The sequence below is a fragment of the Bubalus bubalis genome, chromosome 11, assembly GCF_019923935.1.
Source record: "Bubalus bubalis isolate 160015118507 breed Murrah chromosome 11, NDDB_SH_1, whole genome shotgun sequence".
In the NCBI taxonomy this organism is placed as follows: Eukaryota; Metazoa; Chordata; class Mammalia; order Artiodactyla; family Bovidae; genus Bubalus; species Bubalus bubalis.
In genome coordinates this window covers 52,203,691-52,217,796 of record NC_059167.1, presented here as the reverse complement: position 1 = coordinate 52,217,796, position 14,106 = coordinate 52,203,691, and the positions used below count along the sequence as shown (strand labels likewise).

General features: G+C 40.5%; 1 protein-coding gene across 2 annotated transcripts in view; it reads left to right on the top strand.

The window, feature by feature from the left end:
• Positions 1-14,106, top strand: part of MYO1E (myosin IE) — a 217,093-nt gene that overhangs the window by 96,266 nt on the left and 106,721 nt on the right. For both annotated transcript variants that reach the window (XM_025295700.3, XM_025295697.3), the window contains exons 2-3: positions 2,287-2,430; positions 12,854-12,943. In XM_025295700.3, coding sequence (XP_025151485.3) covers positions 2,287-2,430; positions 12,854-12,943 — 234 coding nt within the window. The remainder of the gene's footprint in view (positions 1-2,286; positions 2,431-12,853; positions 12,944-14,106) is intronic.

Genomic DNA, 14,106 nt, shown 5'->3' with positions numbered 1-14,106 from the left:
ATCGAGTCAGTGATGCCATCCAGCCATCTCATCCTCTGTCGTCCCCTTCTCCTCCTGCCCCCAATCCCTCCCAGCATCAGAGTCTTTTCCAATGAGTCAACTCTTCGCATGAGGTGGCCAAAGTACTGGAGTTTCAGCTTTAGCATCATTCCTTCCAAAGAAATCCCAGGGCTGATCTCCTTCAGAATGGACTGGTTGGATCTCCTTGCAGTCCAAGGGACTCTCAAGAGTCTTCTCCAACACCAAAGTTCTAAAGCATCAATTCTTTGGCGCTCAGCCTTCTTCAGAGTCCAACTCTCACATCCATACGTGACCACAGGAAAAACCATAGCCTTGACTAGACGGACTTTTGTTGGCAAAGTAATGTCTCTGCGTTTGAATATGCTATCTAGGTTGGTAATAACTTTCCTTCCAAGGAGTAAGCATCTTTTAATTTCATGGCTGCAGTCACCATCTGCAGTGATTTTGGGGCCCCCAAAAATAAAGTCTGACACTGTTTCCACTGTTTCCCCATCTATTTGCCATGAAGTGATGGGACCAGATGCCATGATCTTCGTTTTCTGAATGTTGAGCTTTAAGCCAACTTTTTCACTCTCCTCTTTCACTTTTTTGTTTCCTTCCACCTCCCTCTTCTCTCAAAGAGCCTATTGCCTTTTCTCATCCTAGTTTTGACATTTGACAGATGGCCTTTCTAGATACCCTCGTTCAGAAATTTTTTTCTTCTTTATTCAGACTACCTCCCACAAAAGTAAACTCCCCCCCCCAAAAGTGAATTCCTGAGGAGGGAGAGGAGCCGGTCTTGTTCAGTTCAGTGCCCACCACCCTGGTCCAGTGTGTGACATGTCCAGTAGAAAGTGCAGAGAACCCCAAGGGAATAAAGAGCCTTCCAATAGCTTGTCATGTGTTATTTGTCATTATTTCATATGCATTGGCTTTTTTTATTGCCTGTGAGTGTAGATTATAATGAACATCCTACTTTGTCTAGTCTTGTCTGGCAAATTCAAAATATTATAGATTCATTTCTCATGGCACCTTCTCCAGGAAGTGGTTTCTGTCTTTCCAGGGGCAAAGGACTCTCCACCCACTCCTGGAACACCCATTTTACACATGTTTACATGTTGACTGTTGCTGACGCACAAATTATGAATAATTTTGTGGATATCTAGTGTCCTTCAGAAGCTCCCTGAGTGCAGCCACCATGGTGTTCCCATCTGCCCTTAACCCCAGGGCGTGGCACATAGCCCAGCACATGGGGATCCCATGGCAGAAATGCCAAGTGGTAGGAAATCCTGTCTGGTGCTCAGAGCCACCCCTGGTGTTAAGTTGTAAATCCAGTAAGCAGACAAGGGCTCTACCTAGCCAAGGAGGCCATGGAATCAGATGAGGTTCTTCTGTCCATAGCATGGGACGTAACATGAACATTCTGTGTTCATGTTTAGGCCATCTGGTCCATTTCCATGTATGATCAGTCATCAAAATGTAGCTTATCTTTTGAATGTGTTTATATATGCTCAGTCACTTCAGTTGTGTCCGACTCTTTGCAACCCTATGGACTATAGCCCACCAGGCTCCTCTGTCCATGGGATTCTCCAGGCAAGAATATTGGAGTGGTTTGCCATGCCCTTCTTCAGGAGATCTTCCTGACCCAGGGATCGAACCTGCATCTCTTGTGTCTCCTGCATTGCAGGCAGATTCTTCATCCACTGAGCTACCTGGGAAGGCCGATCTTTGAATGTGGAAAGTTAATATTGCATCAACAGTGAAAAGTTTATGGATGGAAAGCAATTCAGATGGCTTGAGAAATTATGATCACATGACATAACTATTGTGGGATACATATTCTTTCCACTTCTGAGTTCTGTCATATAATTTGCAAAACAAGTCTGGAACGTTTCTATGTCATTGCTTATTTTGCCAGTCAGTTCTACAAAACAGTAAGCTTGAAGGAATTATCCAAGCCTATTGATCATTTACTGCGCCGTACTCTGGATATTGCATGGTGCTTTACATGTTGTTTTATTGAATCCTTACAGCAACTCTGTGAACTGGGTCTTATTTTTCCCATTTTTTTTTTAAAGAGAAAAGCTTAAGTGACACAAAAGCTTAGATCACTTTTCCCCACTTCATTTAGGTGGCAAAGCCGAAATCTGAATCTAGATAGCAAGATATTTGTTTGCTTTGCATGTTCTTATTTGATAGAAGGAATATTTGGGAACTTAGTGACTATTTTTTTCCCCTCTGGGAGAAAAATAAACCAGCCTCCTAATTGTGTGTTTCCATGTGCAGGGAAGCAGAGGAGCCTACCGGTACCACTGGCAGAGCCACGATGTCAAGCACAGTGGTGTGGATGACATGGTCTTGCTCTCCAAGATCACAGAGAACGCCATCGTGGAGAATCTAAAGAAGAGATACATGGACGACTACATTTTTGTATCCTTTGTTGGTTTCCTCGGACGTGTCATCTTAGTAAGATGACATCTAAGTAAGAGACCATCTGAAATTCCAAACTGATGCTTATGTGTTCAAGTCATTTTCACTATTTCAGAATGTGGCTTTGTACTTTTTGTTCCTTGATTCAGGCTATGGGAAGGGCAAAGATGGTGCTAAAGTTGTTTTTCTTTTTTAAATTTATTTTTAATTAGAGGACATTTGCTTTATAATATTGTGTTGATTTCTACCATACAACAACCTGAATCACCCACAAGTGTATGTATATCCCCTCCCTCTTGGCTTCCCTCATGGCTCAGATGATAAAGAATCTGCCTGCAGTACAGGAGACCGGGTTCATCCCTCAGCTGGGAAGATCCCCTGCAGAAGAGAATGGCAACCGACTCCAGTATTCTTGCCTGGAGAATCCCATGGACAGAGAAGCCTGGTGGGCTACAGTCCATTGAGTCACAAAAAGCAGACACGACTGAGTGACTAACACACCTCCCTCTTGAACCGCCCTCTCCCCTTCCCCCCATTCCATCCTTCAGGTTGTCAGGGAGCACTGGGTTGAGTTCTCTGTGTTACATAGCAACTTCCCACTAGCTGTCTGTTTTACATACGGTAATTATATGTTTCAGCGCTATGGGGCTAAAGATTTTCCTGGCGTTTTTAGTTTAAAGTTTTTTCCTGCATCAAAATCATGATGCAGCCAAGGACTTCCCCGGAGATCTAGTGGTTATGACTTGGTGCTTCCACTGCAGGGAGCACAGGTTCAATCCCTGGTCAGGGAACTCAGATCCCAAATGCTACACTGTGTGGGGAAAACAAAAAGATGAAGCCAGTATTCTCTATTTCAGTCCATGGCTCTGTACCTTTGATGTGCTCTAGCCAGGCACATGGTGTCTAAAACCTGTGGTCTTCCTAAAGAATGTCCTGATCTGCAGAATTCTATCGGTAATGTTCCCTAATCGCAAAGCGGAGACTGATAAGTCCAGACTTTAAAAAAGATTGCCTCATGCAAAAAATGTGCCATTTTGCCTGTTTTTCTGCATCCTTATGTTTACTAAAAGAAATAAGAGAAGTGAAGATCATTTACTGAAAACGTCTGACATTCTTGAGCTGTGCTTTATGTTTCAGTCTTAGCTTGCCAGATGCCATTTTGGGTAGGACTGGAAAGCATTCAGAACGGAAATTTGATTCAAATGTGTGTTGGCTTCATTATAAACTTCATAGAGAGCTATGGTAGCTGCTTAAGTTCCTACAGGATTCAGGAGTTCTGTTTGGTGCGACTATGTAAAGTTATTTTAGTATAATTATTGTAGGGTTGGTCATAGACAAGCAGGGGTCTGTGAAAATCTGTATAGTAGTACCAGCAAGTTTATGCTCTTGGTGGCTCTCGGTGGTGATGCTGTTGGTGGCTTCTAAGGGTATGGTGTTCTGGATGGCCATTAAAAGTGGAGTCTTTGCAACCATTGTAACATACATTTTTAGGTTTTAACCTCTAAACCTCAGGGAGGTAAAGTCTTCATATCTGTAGCTTCTGTGTATTATTTATACCGCTCCTCTTACTCTTAGATAAAAGCACCCATAAATATGCAGCAGTAGTTTCGCATCATTTCCATCATTGATGAGGAAGGAGCTCAACTTACCAGGTATTTATGCTAATAAACATTATTCCAAGGTACTTGGATGTTTCTAACCAATATGATGCTGTTTCTTGTTTACCATAGGAAATTTTACCAATTATCTGGGTAGTTAAATCCCTAAACCCCTGCTTTTAAGTATTAATAGATATATTTGGATTCATTAAGCACATTATAATAGCATCTTGGTCAGGTGTGGAAGCCCACTGCCTCCAGACAAAACCCCACCCACCACAGGATTTTATTGGAATGTAGCTCTGCTGGTTGTTTTACTTATTGTCTGCCACTGCTTTTATGCTACAGTGGCAGACTTGAGTATTTGCAACAGACCCTGTGATCCACAAAGCCTGAACTAAGTATTCTCTGATCCTTTACAGGAAACATTTGCTGACTCCTAGATACCTGTGCAGAGCTTCCTTTAATCGTATGGAAGCAGTTGTGTACAGTTGTAAGTTTTCATTTTATTTGGCAAAAAAGTTGAAATATGCTCACTTTATTTAGGCTTATCATTAAAAGGTTTTAATAACTTTTGTGTGCAAGACCCATGGAAACTGGCTGATGATGGACCAGAAAGAGTTGGGATGACTCTGGACAGCCTGGCTTTGAGCCTTAATCTGCATGAGCTTGGTGATCTTACACAAGTTTGTGATTTGTGTTCCTTGATTTCCTGACCTGTAAAATGGAAGTGATGATAAAAACTCCTACATGAGGCTGTTTAGGGTGAAATGAAATAACAAATGCAGTGAATACATAGTTAGTGTTAGTTATTATTATCATACATTAAGGCAAGTGTACAAGGTCTCTCATATGTCTGAATTATGTTCCAAAACTCAATTATAAAGTTGCTTTTTGGACATTCAGATGCATTTTACCACAGAAACTTTTTTTTTTTTTTTTATAGTTTTTAACTTGTACTTTTTTTTTTTTTTTTTTTGACTTTACATAACTGTATTAGTTTTGCCAAATATCAAAATGAATCCGCCACAGGTATACATGTGTTCCCCATCCTGAACCCTCCTCCCTCCTCCCTCCCCATTCCATCCCTCTGGGTCATCCCAGTGCACCAGCCCCAAGCATCCAGTATCGTGCATCGAACCTGGACTGGCAACTCGTTTCATACATGATATTTTACATGTTTCAATGCCATTCTCCCAAATCTTCCCACCCTCTCCCTCTCTCACAGAGTCCATAAGACTGTTCTATACATCAGTGTCTCTTTTGCTGTCTCGTACACAGGGTTATTGTTACCATCTTTCTAAATTCCATATATATGCGTTAGTATACTGTATTGGTGTTTTTCTTTCTGGCTTACTTCACTCTTAGCACAGAAACTTTTAAAGGGAGGATTGGTTTATTGACAAGCCCATAAAAGGCTAATTTCCAATGAATGTAGTTGAACTCATTATTTATTGGAATGTTCTTAGAACATGGGCTCATTATTTATGTAGACATGGTTTTTGATCAGCTAGGTTAGAAAAGAAAAAAGTGGTTATCAGCAGCAGTCCATCAACCCAGACAGGCTCGCTTTTCCCTGTATGGTCATTTACCCCTAAAACACTAGAAATTCCTTAAGAACAGGGATTGTGTCCTTTACATATCTTTCAAAAAGTAAAGTTTAAAAACTACTTTAAAGCAATAAATGTTCATTTAACATGATTTACAAAATGCAGTTAACTAGAAAGGAGAACACTAAAATCCCTTGGAATCCCACCATATAAGGTTTGCTCCTATTAACCTAATATATTTTTAATTAACCAGTTTAATCACATATAGACATATGTATGGGCTTCCCTGGTGGACTAAACAATAAGACGTGTATACATGCATGTGCCTTCTTGTTAATTTTAGCTAAAAAATGTCACCATCCTGCACTGTTTCTTTCTTTCCCACATCATTTTTGGCATGGTGCGTTATATTAAGTGTTTGTTGAAAATTTGTTGACTATGAAGACTTGCTTTTTATATTCAGACAGCAGAATTCTAAAATGACTCACACCGAGGGGGCTGATTCCCAGTCTTTGAATTAATGTCTTTGAATCAATGACTGACTAATCATGTGTTCTAGCAAGGAAATGAGTTAGTTGACCACTAATAGACTTTCTGTTGTAGAAATCTCTGCCCACTCAGTATATGAGAAATTTGACATCAGTGTGCTTTCCAGCAATAGCACAGAGCAGCTTTCAGCTTTGAGGAAGCTTGGTGGCTCTTTTGGATGTTTATGAAATAATACCAAGGGTCTAACTGCAAATCTTTTCCTCTAATAGGAGATAAATCAGTTTAATACCAAGGGAATATTATTATGGTAGGGTCCCATTGGTATTGTAAATGAGTTTCCCCTCCCTCTCTTCTAAGCTCAATAGTGAAGACAAGAAGAGATTCAATTTTAGATTAAGTTATAATATTGTTCATTTGACCTCTTCTGCATCTAATAGCAGCATTGTCTTGTGCTGAAGGTCAGCATTTGGAATGATCAATGGTTAATGCATTCAAGCTGACTGCACATTTCTTTGTTCCACAGTAGAAAAAACAATCTGCTTAGAAAATGCGAATGTTGTCAACCAAGGAAAACCCATTTTTTCAGTTATTTATCCTAAGACCAGGAAGGTTTCATTTCCTGTCTATTTTTCCAAAGTGTTGCCACCCTTCTTACAATTTCAGTTCTAAAATATAGGAGGGAAACCTTGCTGTGTTCACTCTCTGCTTGGTAAGACATCACTTATAGCCACTGGGCTGACAAAAATAGTTCTTGAACAAAGCACTACAGCCTCACTGGGTCCAGCTTTCTCCAAACTTGTTTTTCCTCAAAGACCACACTCAAGTGTGCTTGGCATTTTCAACCCTTCAATTAGGAGTTGAGACACTTGTGCCAGACCGACCAGAGCTCAAAGCAGCGCCCTTGTTCCAAGTGAGGTTTGGACCTTTGCTGTCAGTTCATGTTGGGGTTTGGGGGGGATGTCGCTGCAGTGAGATGAATGTGGGTCTCATGGCCAGAGCCAGGGGCTCAAGTTCCCTCATTTCCACATATGTGACTTCACACGTCACCTCCCTGTGCCACCTCAGTGTTGAATCCAGGGAGGTTGACTAGATCAGTGTGGGCAGTTAGAGGGAATTCACTGGCTATTAAACTGTTTTTTTTTGAAAAGTTAAACTCTTGTTACAAAACAGAAAGAAACTCAGAGACTTAGAAAACAAACTTATGGTTGCCAGGGGGAAGGGATAGTTAGGGAGTTTGAGAAGGTCATATACACTTTCCTACATTCAAAATGAATAGCCAACAAGGACCTGTTGTATAGCACATGGAACTCTACTCAGTGTCATGGGCCAGCCTGGATAGGGGGGACGCTTGGGAGAGAATCAATACATATATATGTATGGCTGAGTCCCTTCATTGTTTACCTGAAATTACCACAACATTGTTAATCAGCTATACCCCAAAACAAAATAAAAAGTTTAAAGTTTAAAAAATAAAATAGAATATGAGCTATTTTAAATATAAAAAAAGTTAAACTTTTCCTTATAAGACCATTAAAAACAAATTTATAGAAGCAGCACTACCCTCACATTTCATAAAACAAAGACTATTTTAACACCCCCAAAATAGAAAAGATATAGTTTAAGAGTAAAGGATGGCCCTTTATACTGAAAAAATCGGACTTTATGAAAAATTGAGGGCTTTGTTTCTCTTTTTGTCATTCTTGTTGCAGATCAATGAAAGCTTATGGATCCACGGACAAACATTTGGGAGCCAGTCAATTAAAGATCTGTTGGCTCTCTTCTGTCTTGCATATTCTGTTGGCAATAATGAGATGGCGTTTATTTTATTTCTTTTTTTAAAAATCATAGCCTTGTATATCTACATACAATTTGAAAGTTAGCCTTGGGCCACACCTTTCTAGCCAAAAGTTATGTGGGTAGAGACAGTGATGAAACAGCTTTTTTCAAAGGCGCACCTGAATTATGCAGCAAGGAGTGGGAGTGAGTATTGGAGTTATCTGCAAAGTGGCCCAACCCAGTAGAAGACCTGTGCTCTCTTGAAAGTAGCTGAGGTGTCTGCAGACCCAGGCAGGTGGGAAAAATATGTTTGTTTCCTTTAAATTCCAAATCAAATTCTCTTGTCTCCATTCTACTTTAAGTAACTACTTAGCATAGACAGGAGCTACATTATCCATTTCAAACCAAACTTTGCTTTTCAGGAGTTTCCCCTCAAATAATACTTCCCATGAGAAGCCCTACTGAGATCCTTCTTCCAATCTGATTCACGACTGATTCATGATTGGCCAGGAATACTCCAAAAGAAGTTTTTTTTCTCTGAACATCTCCTTGCCAGAATTTATATAGACTATTTAGTGAAAATCAAGACTTTGTCTTTTTACACAGCAACATAGCAGATTATTAACAGTAAAAAAAAAAAAAAGAAAGAAATGTTGCCTCCTATAGGAGTTCTTTTGTTAACCCAATCCAGATTTATTTATTGGAGAACCAAGGTTGGGTTTCAATTCAGTTCAGTTCAGTCGCTCAGTTGTGTCTGACTCTGCGACCCCATGGACTGCAGCACGCCAGGCCTCCCTGTCCGTCACCGACTCCCGGAGTTTACTCAAACTCACGTCCATTGAGTCAGTGATGCCATCCAACCATCTCATCCTCTGTCGTCCCTCTCTCCTCTCGCCTTCAGTCTTTCCCAGCATCAGGGTCTTTTCAAATGAGTCAGTTCTTCACGTCAGGTGGCCAAAGTATTGGAGTTTCAGCTTCAACATCAGTCCTTCCAATGAACATTCAGGACTGATTTCCTTTAGGATGGACTCATTGGATTTCCTTGAAGTCCAAGGGACTCTCAAGAGTCTTCTCAACACCACAGTTTAAAAGCGTCAATTCTTCTGCACTCAGCTCTCTTTACAGTCCAACTCTCACATCCATACATAACTAGTGGAAAAACCATAGCCTTGACTAGACAGACCTTTATTGGTAAAGTAATGTCTCTGCTTTTTAATATGCTCTCTAGGTTGGTCATAACTTTTCTTCCAAGGAGTAAGCGTCTTTTAATTTCATGGCTGCAGTCACCATCTGCAGTGATTTTGGAGCCCCCAAAAATAAAGTCAGCCACTGTTTTCACTGTTTCCCCATGTATTTGCCATGAAGTGATGGGACCAGATGCCATGCTCTTAGTTTTCTGAATGTTGAGCTTTAAGCCAACTTTTTCACTCTTCTCTTTCACTTTCATCAAGAGGCTCTTTAGTTCTTCTTCACTTTCTGCCATAAGGGTGGTGTCATCTGCATATCTGAGGTTATTGATATTTCTCCTGGCAGTCTTGATTCCAGCTTGTGCTTCCTCCAGCCCAGCGTTTCTCATGATGTACTCTGCATATAAGTTAAATAAGCAGGGTGACAATATACAGCCTTGACGTACTTCTTTTCCTATTTGGAACCAGTCTGTTGTCCCATGTCCAGTTCTAACTGTTGCTTCCTGACCTGCATAGAGGTTTCTCAAGAGGCAGGTCAGGTGGTCTGGTATGCCCATCTCTTTCAGAATTTTCCACAGTTTCTTGTGATCCACACAGTCAAAGGCTTTGGCATAGTCAATAAAGCAGAAATAGATGTTTTTCTGGAACTCTCTTGCTTTTTTGATGATCCATCGGATGTTGGCAATTTGATCTCTGGTTCTTCTGCCTTTTCTAAAACCAGCTTGAACATCTGGAAGTTCATGGTTCACATACTGTTGAAGCCTGGCTTGGAGAATTTTGAGCATTACTTTGTTAGCATGAGATGAGTGCAATTGTCCAGTAGTTTGAGCATCCTTTGGCATTGCCTTTCTTAGGGATTGAAATGAAAACTGACCTTTTTCAGTCCTGTGGCCACTGCTGAGTTTTCCAAATTTGCTGCTATGACTCAGGTCCTCTAGCAACTCTTTTTTTTTTTTTTAAGATTTTTTTTTTTTTAATGTGGACCATTTTTAAAGTCTTTATTGAGTTTGTTACAATACTGCTTCTGTTTAATGTATTGGTTTTTTGGCCATAATGCATTTGGGTTCTTAGCTCCCCAACCAGGGATGAAACCTGCACCCACTGCATTGGAAGGTAAAGTCTTAAACACTGGACCATCAAGGAAGTCTCCTCTCTGTTGTTCAGTCACCAAGTTGTGTCTGACTCTTTATGAACCCATGGACTGCAGCATATCAAGCTTCCCAGTCTTTCACTATCTCCTGATGAACTGAGCATAGGGAGCTTGGTAATCTGATCCAATCATCCCATCATCTGTTGCCCCTTCTCTTCTGCCCTCAATCTTTCCCAGCATCAGGGTCTTTTTCAATGAGTACACTCTTGCCAGTCCCCCTCTGGCAGCTCTTTATTCTCTGAATGCAATGATCAGTTCATTCAGATGGCATTCATAGTAGTCCCTTTACAGCTAAGGAAGAAGCACCCATTCTCCAGATGCAGGCATAGACATCTCCCTCTTCTGAAATGAATGTGATCATAGCAATGCTGTATTTTCTGAATATTGAAAATTTCTCATGCCTCAGTTTCCTCCTAGTAAAATAGGATTAAAATAGTATCAAGGTTGTCATCAGGAACTTAGATTGATGCCATCATTCTGAAGGAGATCAGCCCTGGGATTTCTTTGGAAGGAATGATGCTAAAGCTGAAACTCCAGTACTTTGGCCACCTCATGTGAAGAGTTGGCTTATTGGAAAAGACTCTGATGCTGGGGGGGATTGGGGGCAGGAGGAGAAGGGGATGACAGAGGATGAGACGGCTGGATGGCATCACTGACTTGATGGACGTGAGTCTCAGTGAACTCCGGGAGTTGGTGATGGACAGGGAGGCCTGGCGTGCTGTGATTCATGGGGTCGCGAAGAGTCAGACACGACTGAGCGACTGAACTAACTAACTATACATGTATGTGTTTTATCAATGTTTGTTTTTGTCAACACTTGTTGAGTCTTGGCTGCAACACCACGCACACTTATGACCTCCTTACTAAATCTAACAATAAATCTGTTCTAAATCTTACCTCAAAAAAAGTCAGCTTCTAATCTGTTGTTGGCCTCCTCTGACTTTGGCACTTGGAACCACGTTTTCTCTTGGCCCTTCTTACATAATTCTGGAGTGATTTTCAGTTATGATTCAGTGCCTCATCTGCGTTTTCTTTCAGTGCCGTGGTCTGCCCCTGTGCCTGAGCAGTGCAGGGTGCATCTGGGTGTGCTGTGCAAAGGGACCTATCTTCTCTACTGCCACTGGGTTGGCTGAATTGACTTTTTGACCAACCCACTATTTCACGTCCAGCCCTTTTGAATCTGAAAATCTTTCTGTTTAGTGAAAAAGCAAGCAAAATTGCAGCCAAATCATTCCCCATTCTCCCCTTCATGTATAAATATTATTTTTTAAATATTATATGATCCATTCCACACTTGACTCATTTGTGTTCAATAATACTAACACTGCTTCTCAGAGGTGACACGGTGAGCATCTTGAAGTACATGAATTAAGGAACCTGCCTCTACTACATATCAGACATTGTGCTGAGCGTTTGATACTGTATTGCTTAATTCTCATAACAAAACCTATCAAGTAGGTTCTATTTACCCCATCATCCAATCACCACCACTCAGAGATGAGACTTGCCCAAGGCCAGAGTAGAATAGAACTGGGCATAGGGAGCTTGGTAATCTGATCAAACTTTATTGTGTTGCTCTATTTGACACTCAGGTCCTAATATATAAATGTCCCTTTGGGGAAGGAAATCTCACTGCTTTCAGAGATCAAACCTGCATCCCCTGCATTGTAAGGCAGAGTCTTAACCACTGGACCACCAGGAAAGTCCCGGCTTTACATTCTTAACTGCAAAATTTCTAAACATTTAGAAATCATTGATTAAAAGAAACAATTTTGAGTATTGTGTATGTTTTGTTTTTTGTTGATGTTTGCATTTTTTAATGGTATTTTTATTTGTTCTCTGTTGTCCACTGCTGTATATCCCCAGCATATGTAACAGTGCCTGGCAAGTTGTAGACATCCAATTTGAACTAGTTTATTGTTATATGATAAATAGAAACATTTTGTATGTTATAATAGCACTTCATTTTGGGGACATAAGTAACATTTTCTTCTGAGGGGCCTTCCAGAATTTCCTATACATAAATAACACCTTCTTCCCTAAACCTGATCTATGCTCAGTTGTGTCCAATTCTTGGAGACCTCCATGGACTGTAGTCCCTCAAGACTCCTCTGTCCTTGGAAGTTTCCAGGCAAGAATACTGGAGTGGGTTGCCATTTCCTTCTCCAAAACCTGATCTATATGCGTTTGTAATTTTCTGCTCTGAATTCTACTTATGGATACAACTCAGTTCTCCATGGCTTCTAAAGAGCAGGACTGTTCAGTTCATCTTATATCCCTCTGTTTATTAAACAAGTAAATGAGTATGTTCTCAGTATACCTAAGAGATACCAAGGAAAAAATATTTGCTCTTTTTAGTCCTTGATCATTTGTTGTTTTTTTTTTTTCCTAGCCATGCATATCACCAGTCTTGAGAGAATGTGTTTCAATTCACTTAAAGTAATGATTTATTTTTATAACACCTTGGTAATTAAGTTCATTACTCTTCCTGAAGAACAAAACCTGAACTACTTGGTAACTGCTTTTGTCTTTATTTGTAATCTTTTAGAAAACAAACCCATGAGCTTTTCATTGGGACAATCGTTATGAATTCTTGATAACATCTGGTTGCTTAATTCGAAAAATGTGTAGCTGTGAAGATTAATGATAGACCTTAACTGGATTTAAATTCAGACATATATAGGATCCGTATTAATCTCAGTCAACCCTTTCAAACAGATGCCATATTTTGGGGAAAAGGAAATTGAAATGTACCAAGGAGCGGTAAGTTACATGCCACATAAATTACTGCAGTGTTTGGGGCTTGTATGATGTATGGGCAATTGAAGTTGGCCATATATTTGCATTTTCTTATATAAATTATTTATTGGGCAGCTTAAATAGGTGACATTGTTTGATTTTTAATGATGTGCTGCTCTTTAGAGTACAGCTCAGAAAAAGCATAGGACTATTAATATTGGAAAGTTATATACAATGTTAGTTGAATGGAATGTAGGACTTACAGCTTTAGGCATCTTCCTCCTTCCACATACGTCACAAAACTCTAAAGAGTAAAAAATTCAGTAACTGGTAAAAAATATAAATTGGGCAATGGGAACCATTCTTTCCAAATCACTGAAACCATGGCTATGACTGGAACATGAAAAGCAAATCTTTTTTTATTTCACTTATTAATGTGACACCCTCATCCCTATTCAGACCCAGCTCCGTAGCCATTTCAGTTGTGACATAAAAATAGAATCTGTAATCCTAATTCATATATTTCATTCTCTGGCTCATCACTTCCCCAGGCCTGCCCATCTCTACATCTTTTTCCTTCCCTCTTTCCTTTGCAGCAGAAGCACAAGAGCGTTCATTAATCCTGACCCCTGGAAAACAAACAAAAGGGAGCCCACACAAATTCATCAGTTGAAGTGGAAGGCAATTTACCCAGAGCAAGAGCCCACCCCATTGTTGCCAGATGAATGGTGCTGGTAGCTGGAGCCGAAGGAGGCTGCCACGCGAAAGACCTTTGATAATGCTGCCTTTATGGGAGCCCAGCACAAGGGAAACACTGTCAGCAGAGGCTGGGCCCTGCCCTGGCGCCCTGATCAGGAGGGCCCTGGGGCAGCCGGGACGGAGCTGGCTTGGAGTCTGCAGTGACAGCCAAGGCAGGGTGGATGGAAGCGCTGTGTATTTGTGCTGTTTCTTTCCAGTTCTCTGAAAAGCGTTCTTACATGAGTCCCTTTTAGACCATTCATCTTTTGAAGAGTTCTTTTTAAAGAAATGCCCTAGAATTTTAAAAAATATATTTATTTTTAACTGCTGATGGCAACAGAATGTTGTAAAATTGGTATTAGTGCCAGGTCCTATGTTTATATTTGCAGCAATAATAAAGCAGCCCTGGATGCTGGCTGTGTATTACTATGCATGCCTATTTCACAGAT